Source organism: Trachymyrmex septentrionalis, unplaced genomic scaffold (assembly GCF_001594115.1).
Source record: "Trachymyrmex septentrionalis isolate Tsep2-gDNA-1 unplaced genomic scaffold, Tsep1.0 scaffold37, whole genome shotgun sequence".
NCBI lineage: Eukaryota > Metazoa > Arthropoda > Insecta > Hymenoptera > Formicidae > Trachymyrmex > Trachymyrmex septentrionalis.
In genome coordinates this window covers 8,222,696-8,233,433 of record NW_017305536.1, presented here as the reverse complement: position 1 = coordinate 8,233,433, position 10,738 = coordinate 8,222,696, and the positions used below count along the sequence as shown (strand labels likewise).

Sequence of the window (10,738 nt, the reverse complement as noted above, 5' to 3'; positions counted from 1 at the left end):
TTTTTATTCTTTATGTGAGTTCTTTTGAGGACTTTTTATTTCTTGAAAAATTCGTCGGAGCGACAGTTCTTTCTTTTTTGATGTTTATATCTTTGCAATTTGGATTGTGATATACTTTGATCAGAAAGAAGAGTGCAAAGCTACATAATTAACCGAACCGTGCGAGTTGCGCTCTCGCGAATGCTACAAACCGAGTGGCTTGCGAATGACCTCGTTTTAGGAAAAAGAAACTTATCTTCAGTACGTTACAATAAAAAAAAAGGAAGATTGTAAATATAGTTTAATATACACAAGTCGATATAAATACTTTATATAATAGTAACGAGAAAAATGATATTGCTATGGAAAATACTATACTAACTGAACATAAAATAGCCCGAGCGAGAAAGAAAGAGAAAGGAGGACGTTTACTAGATATAAGTAAATTTTATATCAGTGGTGCATTAAAAAGCATCGCCATACGTCGCCAATTCCCCGCGATCGTGGAAGACATGAAAATTTACATGCTAAAATCAGCAACGAGACGCGCACGACCGTGATGAAAGCGTGCGAACGCGTGTCTTGTCGGAAACAACGCTATTTCCGGATACAGGCATATATACACAATATCGTGTCTCTCGCTGCTATTCTCTATTTTGTAATCGATCTCTTCGTGTTCGTCGCTTTTAAGTTTCAACGATCGAAAATGCAATGCGTGAGTCACACGTTACGCCACACACTCCTACATTTAAGTTCAAAATCAATGTGTAACGCTCATCAACATTTATTTGATATTTCTATTCTAAGTAAATTAGCCCGACCGTTTACTTTATTTAGCAGTATAAGAATGCAACCGGAATCGCAAAGGAATCACCATCGTGACACGCGTGTGAATCGAAGGAAAATTCCGATATCCATTTACTTACAAGCAAATCGTCGTATTTAGAGGGAAAAAAGAAAAAAAAAGAATTGTAAGAGAATTGTATGATACAAAATAGAATGGATATATAAAGTAAGTGAAGCTGTATCAAATGGATAATACAAGGTACATTACTTTCTTATGTCATTGCAGAAACCGCGGAGTCTATATAAGAAACTGTACGAGAGAGAGTGTGTGTGTGAGGCAAGTTAATCTAGACTTTTGTTCGATTCAAATTTTATGTACATCGCACACACGAGCGGGCGCTTTTTCCAATTTGTTGTATCCTCTAGAACTCGCGGAATTGAAAGTCACATACCTTCATTAGCGGAAGTTGTAATTTATGTTGTCCATTGTCACTATAAAATATTTTTTCTTCTTTTTTTTGAGATATACTGTACTGCTGATGTCAATACCTTACATTATCACGATTATATGTTTATTAAGCGTGTGAACACATTTGCAATTTTTTAAAAATATTTTTCACTTTGTGTGAGGACGAATCGCGAATGATAGCGCAAGGAAATCAATATAGGCAAAGGAGATCAGGAAACTTGGATATATGCACTGTCGTAAAATGTGTAACCGTTCAGGATACGCGAAAAATCCATGTCATTAATATTATAAACAAAAGATATATTTATATCGATTCAGTAGTATATAAACGAATTTTACTTTATTCATATCGGAAGATCTTTTTTTATTATCTTTTTTTCTTCAAAACCTTCAATAAACGCACAGGTAAATCGCCAAAGGAATGTACCTCTTAAACATTGAACGAGACACAAGCATTGGGAATTGACCAAGAGACATACTGTTATTTTTTAAGGAAATATTCAAAGTCCATTCTTGAATAACCGTAAAATAATATTTTTTATTTACTTTTATCTCTATTATCTTCTGGAAATAAAATATATCCATAATTGCGAATACACCCATTAATATTCATATTAAAAAGTTCGTTTAATTTTATTTTTTTTTTAATTCTGTAAATTTTAACCATCCATTTCTTAATGTTACCAAATATTATTTTTATTTTTTTTTTTATACTGCGCATTGTATTGTTTATGCCTTATTTGCTTCCTTGTATAAAAACACTTAATTCTAAAGCGATATTTACAAGAACATACTGCACCACGCCAGTATAAAACAAAATCCTCCGATCGGTGTTGTTGAACTGAATCGTCTATTATTGGTAAATGCAGTATAATAACAACTTCCGCAGAACAGTATGATTCCAGAGAGCATAAAAGTCGCAGCCTACAACACAAGTGCATGTGAAATTATGCGAGCTTCATACTTGACACAATTATTGCGGATTAATGATGACGTTCTACTTACCAAGGCTGGAAACTTGCATAACGGTAATCCCAGCAAGGCCAAAGTGTGTATAAAATGATATCGATTCGCTGTTTCAAAGATCCGACGTTGTTCCTGTCCTATCTCATCTTTAGAGTAATGTCCTGTAGAGCAGAGCATTCGATTAAAGTCGAGTCTCGTGTTTATACAGGTTTAAAATAATACATGTCATTTTTCTTTGTAATTCACTTACGGTGGGATCCAAGGGCGCCAAGGATCACAGCTGCTGCACCGCTGAGAGCTGCAAGCCTCACATACGGACCGCTAGCAGCAGCTAATTTCCATAAAGGTACTGGCGCTGCCATTTTCATCTCAATTTTCTGCTTTCCGCCTAAATATCTTGTCGCCTGACAGACCATAATTATTTCATATTATTTTTCATAAATATTTAAATGTTAATATTTATATAAATATAAATAGTATTAAGTTCTCTTATGTTCATAACTACTAGTCATTTAGCAAATAAACAATTATTACTGACAACTGTAGGCTGTTATTAAGTTTTTATCAATATTCTTTAATTAGTTTTCTGATAGAAGCACTATCATTACTAATACTTGGTAGCTATTTAAAAATAAATGTTTACGATTGCTTACGTAAATGCTTGTTAAAAAACCACACATGACATTGCAAAACATAAAAATGTAAAAAAAATTCATTATTCGTCAATGCTCGCACTGAAAAGACAACAATAATGAATTAAATAATTAATTGAGCAATTATCTAGATATTACAACTGCAATAAAAAAATAAATTTTTCATTGTAATCTTCATTGCTCGTAAAAAAAAACTGATAACTGTCATATGTGCGTGCGTGCGTGCGTGTATGTGTGTGTGTGTGTGCGCGTGCGTGTGTGTAAAAAGAGGAAAAGAAAAAATTTCTTATATTCATTTTTAATTTCTATCAATGTAGATAAACTTTGATCTTCGTTTAACCTATTTTTTATTCTTATTTAATTTTAAGACTCAGAAATAAATAAATAAATAAAATTAAGAAGAAATTAAATTACATTGGTATAATGGACATTAGAGCAATTACTTTCATCAAACTCCAATTAACTTAATAATGAATAAACTATTATTATTATTATTATTAGGCGTTAGGAACTCGAAAGCTCATTGCCGCAAATACCAAATAATGAATAAACTAGCAAAATTATTTATAGCGTAACTTCTAATAATGTATTGTGTTTAATTTAATCTTTTTCTTCATATGCAAATAATAAAAAAATTAATAATTCTATCCATAATATTAAATTATCAAAACAATTTAAGTATTGTTGATACATTCAACAAGTTAATCACTGATTAAGTTTCAGAGTGTAAATATAAACAAATATATATGTAGTGTTAAGAAAACATATGGAGGAGACATCACCTAGGAGAGGTAGGTTTAACAACAGATACAAGGTTTAAACTCGGCGTAGAATCTCTGTCATTTTGCAAGACTATGAGACTAGACATGCTACATTGCCATAAGCTTACCGACGTGGCTGCATCCCAAGCATACGAGGCGACCCCCGCACTCGTTTTGTGAATAACATTAAACGGCATAGTGACTGCTGTATACATAACGTCTTGGAAGCCCATTCCGAGCCGCGTACCACTGTACAGGAGCTAAATGTCAATTCACGTTCGTACATACATACATATATTGGATAACGGTGGTCCGGTGCGGCCGCATTCGCGACGACACTCGACGATTCCCGTTCCTCTCATCTATTGTCACCTTTTCTGCGAGCGTCAAGCAACCGAGCCATGCGATTAATCACGAGATACTTCTAACTTGAGTGAAATACAACTGCACTGTCAAATGCAAACGCACCGGATACCAAGCACATCTATTCGATTGTACTTATCACTTACCACTACTACTGACTGCTACTCGATTTCCAAGTTCCAAACTTCCAACTCGTAATCTACGCGCGAATTACTACCATTACCAGCAACAACAAACTGACAAATTGTCAGTTTGAACGAATCGACGAGGAATGCGCCATCTTGGATAAGCAAATTCATACGTCATCTGTTCTTTGCAGATGTATCGATTTAAGGTGCAATCACAATAGAGGAATAAGAAATTAGGAATAAGGAATAAGACTTTCAAGATAAGGCTATCAGATATTGGATACACTGGAATACACAGTTTCTGATAGGTTGGATTCCTTATTCCTTCTATTGTGACCCCACCATTACACCTTCTGATTACTTGAAATGTAAAAGAAACACAACTGTGCGTTGAAGAAAAAAAATGAAGGACGAAAAGTACAGGAAGTGCAATTATAAAGAATACTTCTTATTTGAACAATAAACAATTATAGTTTGTAGCTGATCTAGCTTTCTTTTTCTTTTGTCCTTTCGAGTAATCATTTTTTATCAAAGACAAAGATTTGATTAGAAACGTATTTTTAATATGCAAGGAACAATAAAAGCTGCCATAAGAGTCCAAAAATAAACATAAAACTCTATCACTAAATATTCCAAACATATCACTAATTTATATAATATTAAAGAAAGAAAATATATATTTACATTATTTTGTGATGTTGGGAATGTAGAATAATCTTCAACTCGTTACTTTCACAAATTTCACACTTAATGTTTGAATCTTTATTTATCTATTAATATAATTTATTATTAATTTTTAATGCACAATGTAATTTTACATAAAAATATGATAGAAAAATATCAATTGTCACAAAAAAAATGTTCTTGTACTAATGTGTGAGCACAAATTATATGTACTTATATAATGAATATTGTACAAAAAATAGATTAATTTATACATACATATATATGCATGTGTACACCCAGATAGCATGACATTGTCGTCATTTTGATATCAACAAAATCTTTTGACATCAAGTAAATAATCAAATAAATGGAAGTTCAAGGCAAACTGAAATTCCAAGACCCTCCACTTATATGGACATATTAATGACGATAAATGACGACAAACGTGTTGCTACCTGAATATGTAATTATACATAAAATAAATATAAAATAATATTAAACATTGCTAGTTTGCGATATTGTTCGATTTTCCAGTTGCATGTAAAATTGTTCTCCGAACCACTCTCTATGCATTTCCAAGTAACTGTAAACATATTGCATAATTAATGTATTTTTATCATGAAATTGTGACATTTAATCATAAAAAGTTTCCCTCACTGTAATTAGTACATACCTTAAAAACATATCTAAATATTTTAAAAGCACTTTCAATTTTTTACTGGATATATCTGTTGATTGTAATAACTCAGGTAATTTAACTGAAATTTAAAAATTCACATTATTTTTTATCATGCAAAGATTTTACAATTTTGCATGCTTCCGTAAAATAAAAGATAACTTACCAAATAATCTAGTTAAATGAATGGCACCGTAATAAGTGGAGGGACTTGGAATTTCGATTTGTCTTAAAGCTTGAGGCATTAACCTCCACTTATTCGACTGTTGAAGTAAACTGTTTACTTGAGCGGATGTAACAACAGGCGGCATTCTTAGCGTTACACCTCGCGGGCTAGAACAACGGGAACTTGTACTTGCTATGCTACTAAAACAAAACAATCATAAAAATATTATATCTAATTTTAAACAAAAGAAAAATTCAGAGAAAGCAATAATTCTTGTTACATCATGCAATTACAATTTTGATAAAAGAAAAGAGATATACTTCCAAAGATAAGTTGTTAAAAATAAAAAATAAATTAATAACTTATATAAAATTTCGGTAACAAGAAGTTTGAAATATATATATATATATATAAAATTCGATTATTACCTTGATAAATTACCACCATCCTGTTTTCCTTCGTCATAAGACCTTAATTGCCGGCTTTCATCTGCAGAGCTTACACGACACGACCGCAATCTTCGCTTAGAATTGTTTAAAGGTTTACATGAATTGTCCATTTCTGAATCATGTTCTTGAAAAGGAGGTAAATGAGCATATTCCGCATCCTCAATTTCTTCTTTTGTCGATATTTCTAAATTCCTTAATAACACAGACATTTATTTTATTAATATAAACGGCAAACCTTAATAAAACTCTTAATCTAATTATTATTGATGAAAAATGCAGTTACTCAATTAATTCCTCCTTTGGGATAATGGTCGTTTGTTCGTTGTTTGATAAGGAAGATTTCAGAGAATCATATTGTTCCTTTTCTTGCCTGTACAAGAGAAGATGAGGTAATGTGAAATCGAAATATATGCGTAAGCCATCCGCGACTTCTCTGCTTATATTCACTTCAATCACTGCTTTTTCTATTGTATTATTCGTTTTATTACGCTGGGGTTTTTCTGGAATATTCGTCAACTGTGTCGTAGCAAAATGCTGTACCCAGGATTCCAGAATATTTATCACAGTAGGTTGTGCAGGAAGTACAACAAGCTGAAATAAATATCGATAATATTTGCGTGGTAAGTTAGATCATTTAAATTAAAAGATTAGTCATAATAGAAATTATGATTATATAAATTTGTTTCGTATAAATTTAGATAAGAAAATAAGGTAAAACGATTATAATATATTTTAGATTTTAAAATATATTTTGCATTGTGACACTTTGCAATCTGTTCTATTAATCTAGAAATTATTTTCTAACTTACTTTATTTTTATTAGTTATCAGGTCATAATCTTGCTCTAAAATCCGTTTTAATGTGCTGCCTATGTCAAGATCAACTCCTGGTTTTATACTAGCTCCAGACTGGCTGCCACCGCCACTGTCTTCATCATCACTTGTTTCACCCATATAATCAGAACTACTTTCTGTATCTTCTTCTGTGTTTACTTCCTGTAAATTATATATACAATATAATTCCCATGGATCTTGCTTTATTACTTTTGCAGTCCTCGATTATTAATGAAATATATGATATGAAGTTTATATAAGTTTATATAAGTCTTTTGCATAGCGCGACAATGATATTACCTCACGACGTGACACCTAATACTTTTTTTTACCAATTAGCATAGATTTTTAAATTTCTGAGTTAGTTTTTTCTTCTATTATTACAGTATAAAATTTCTTAAGTACATATCTCATTAATTTTTTTTCATATTTGAAAAAGAAATTTGAAAAGGAGACATATACCTCTGTATCATAATCAGCATGTTGACCTGAACTACCATCCTCAGAAGATCCAGTCGTAGCCGATGTAGCTCGGCTACCACCGCTTCGTGCTCTACGACGAGGCTCTTGATGCTCTGTTTCAGTTAGACGTTCTGACATTTTGTGACTTCTCTTTTTACGTTCGCGGCGATATAAATAAGCACCGCTACTTCATTAAAAAAAATATGTTGATTCTTAATAAATCACATTAAATTTGTTTTGTAACAATTTTTTTAGAAATACATACATGTGAAGCTGTGCTTTATTTGCTAGATCTCGTTGAAGTTGACGATTCTCTTCAGTATCTTTAAGCACATATTCCTCTGTCACACAACGATCCCAAGATGAATTCCAACCCTTATATAATAATGAATTATATTTATATTTCCTTAAAATGCTTTAACACAATTCATACAATTAATTAATTTCAATCAAACTTTTTTAACTCACTTGGAAATGTATGAGGTATTCCACTGCTTTTTTACCCCTTTGATCTTTATTTACAATAACATCAAGCACCTGTAAATGATTTTATAAAATATCATTATAAAATATTAAAATAATTTTTTTTTTTATACTTGTTCTACGAACTTTTATACAATAAGGTATACTTATATCTATCTATATAAATCTCTGATGCAATTTTATAACCTTAAGTTACCTCTACTTTTGCAATATGTACTTCTTTCTTTGTAAAAGATAATGTTTTTCGTTAAGGCATTCAATTTGCATGTTACATTTATATTTACATATGTACAACAATACTTCTGTTAAACATGCAAATTAAATGCAAAGTATATGTATAGTACATATATCTAGCAATACATGGAAGTTACCTTCGAGTCATACAATACTTTTGCCTTCGTAGGATCTGGTTCATAACACAATACTTTTTCTCCGTCAGAAAATTTGAATTTTGGCCCTCGCGTTGACACCATCGTAAATTTTTAATGAAATGTAAGACGTAGGTATTTAAAATACATAAATTACCAGCATAACCTGTACAGCGATGGGCCAGAAATAAACAACATTTGTGTATTTGATAGTAATATTGATTTTTTTAGGTGACGTTACTTTAATCTTCACAAACTGTTCTGTTCGCAAACCTAATTAGTTTGTTTAATTCACTGTCACTTCTAAAAGCGTCACTTCCCGGCACGATTAGCGTTGTGTATCTTTCCCTCTCTGTCTGAAGTTAGCTGCTTCAGGCTCAGGAACGCCATAGGTAATTGTCATAAGCCCGTTTCACACTTACGCATTTGAGATCGAGGAATGCAAACTGAGAATATAGAATTCAGCCAATCAGTTAACCGTAATCTTCATCCGTTTTGCTTTGATTAAAAGAATGTATTATATGTATTTTTTTAACAAAGTGAATAAAATATGAAAAAATTACAGATTTTTCTATATATTATATGTATTTTAAATCCAAAAAATTTAGCGGCGATTCAGAATCTGGATAAAAAATTATTTCAATAAAAAGTAGACATGTTAAAAAAAAATAAAATAAAATGAAAAAATTTTAATTTAAACTAAAATGTAATACATTGTATTAAATATAAATATTGGCCTTAATGAACTGTTCACATATATCACAGTCAAAGTGTTAACTCAGTAAATATATACATTTGCTGTAATCAACGACGCGCTATCTGGGTACATTTACTCTACATGTAAATCGACTAGTAATATACATTTATTACACAGTAAATGTGTGTATACATTAACTTAATAAGGATAATATACATTTATTAAAATTAACACTTTGACTGTGACTTTTCGGAAATACAGAAAATAAAGAAAAAAAAAAAAGAAAAAAAATTAGAAATACAAAATTTTAATTCTTCTATTCTGAAGTGCTATTCTCTCTTTAAATTCTTCTGCATTTTTTACTATTTACATTACGAGTACATATGGCATTTTTAATTTATTTTCTCATTCGATCGCATGCACGTTTTTATTTGCGTAAGATTTAAAAAAAAATAAGGACAAAAATGCTCACTAATTTTACAAAGATCGAGAAATTCGAATGTAATATAATAACCTAATATAAATGACAATAAAATAAAATAATTCTATAAAAGCGGAATGGTAAAGCAGTGAAAGTATAATAAAACATTCGTGTTTTATTATAACAGCATTAATCTTTCAGGACTTTATTTTTTTATCGCTACATAAATATATCATTATATATTAAAACTTAAATTATCTTTTAACTCTAAAATTGTATGTAATTTGTAACATATTTGTTTAAATAATTTCCATCTATACATTTATATATATATATCCTTTCTTTTATATTTTCTATTAAATAAATATACATATAGTATATATATATATATTCATCTGTCATTATATTTCTCTGATTAACACTAATGCCTCATAAATTTTGCTATAGAAACGTTTCATAAACGTTTAAAAATAAAAAGGAATCTACAAACATAATGTTTTTAATTACGTTACGTTTTTAAATACGTTATATCCAGATAGCCAAGACTGCAGAAACAGATTTTGACAAAGTACGTTATCAATTTCTGTTGACAAAAGACAACAATTTCACAAAGAGTCTATAATATCTGTAAACTACCACCAGAAATAAGACAAAGCTTGCTAACATGCTTTGCCACCAATCTTTTGTCAGAGCAGCAAACTCTGTTAATTGATCCTAAGCTTGCAAAGTGCTATTTGCTGTTAATGTGCCACCAAACTGCTAGCATCTTGCTATCTGGGATATGTTTTCTTCGTAAAATACGCTCAAAATCTTATTTGAAATAGCTTTGGTGTAGCGAACGAATAGAAGAATCGACACTACAATATTTATCGTCAGGCAATAATATAACAATACTAAAACTAAAATCAAATCACGGAGCGATGAAGATGAATCGATTGCACGAACTGATAAAAATGATTGCAGATCTATTGAATTAATCCAATTCGTTCGACACTAGCTATTTCAAGATATTAACAATATTCAGATTTGAGCATATTTTAGCAATACGTAACGCATATTGTTCATATTACATATAATTATGTTAATCTAATCACAGAAAGCTAGTTTTGATTGTGCCACATCAATTCAATATACATAATTTACGTAAGAATATGTATACTTATCAAGCATGATTGGCACAATTACGGACAGTGTCGGAACTAATTGGGAGCACAATAAAATAATTTTCAATTAACATATATGTAAAAAAAATTCATTCTTAATATTACTTCTCAATTAGCGTCAGTAGTAGATGTTTCCACATAATGTATAGCAAGGCAAATTAGATATTAATTAATTTTGGTAGCTTGACCATATTTTTTTATCAATTATATAATACACCACAGAATTGTACCACTACACTAATACAAACA

At 30.7% G+C, this 10,738-nt stretch overlaps 2 protein-coding genes across 8 annotated transcripts; both read right to left on the bottom strand.

Moving 5' to 3' along the window:
• Positions 1-1,953: 1,953 nt before the first annotated feature.
• Positions 1,954-4,282, bottom strand: LOC108750604 (transmembrane protein 256-like). 3 transcript variants are annotated; one of them, XM_018490142.1, is made up of 5 exons: positions 4,117-4,282; positions 3,743-3,863; positions 2,451-2,604; positions 2,240-2,361; positions 1,954-2,158 (listed from the first exon to the last, which is right to left on the bottom strand). In XM_018490142.1, exons 2-5 carry the CDS (start codon positions 3,845-3,847, stop codon positions 2,015-2,017), a joined length of 525 nt encoding a protein of 174 aa, XP_018345644.1. In that variant the 5' UTR covers positions 3,848-3,863; positions 4,117-4,282; the 3' UTR covers positions 1,954-2,014. The 3 variants fall into 3 exon arrangements, with proteins under 3 accessions (XP_018345644.1, XP_018345645.1, XP_018345643.1); XM_018490143.1 differs by having other exon boundaries at positions 3,743-3,874; positions 4,124-4,282; XM_018490141.1 differs by having other exon boundaries at positions 4,124-4,282.
• An 812-nt stretch (positions 4,283-5,094) lies between these two features.
• LOC108750476 (male-specific lethal 3 homolog) lies at positions 5,095-8,575 on the bottom strand. 5 transcript variants are annotated; one of them, XM_018489933.1, is made up of 10 exons: positions 8,212-8,575; positions 7,826-7,894; positions 7,623-7,732; positions 7,358-7,544; positions 6,872-7,057; positions 6,346-6,653; positions 6,042-6,254; positions 5,614-5,813; positions 5,445-5,529; positions 5,095-5,354 (listed from the first exon to the last, which is right to left on the bottom strand). In XM_018489933.1, exons 1-10 carry the CDS (start codon positions 8,311-8,313, stop codon positions 5,267-5,269), a joined length of 1,548 nt encoding a protein of 515 aa, XP_018345435.1. In that variant the 5' UTR covers positions 8,314-8,575; the 3' UTR covers positions 5,095-5,266. The 5 variants fall into 5 exon arrangements, with proteins under 5 accessions (XP_018345435.1, XP_018345437.1, XP_018345439.1 ...); XM_018489935.1 differs by having other exon boundaries at positions 5,614-5,810; XM_018489937.1 differs by having other exon boundaries at positions 5,614-5,780.
• Positions 8,576-10,738: the final 2,163 nt, after the last annotated feature.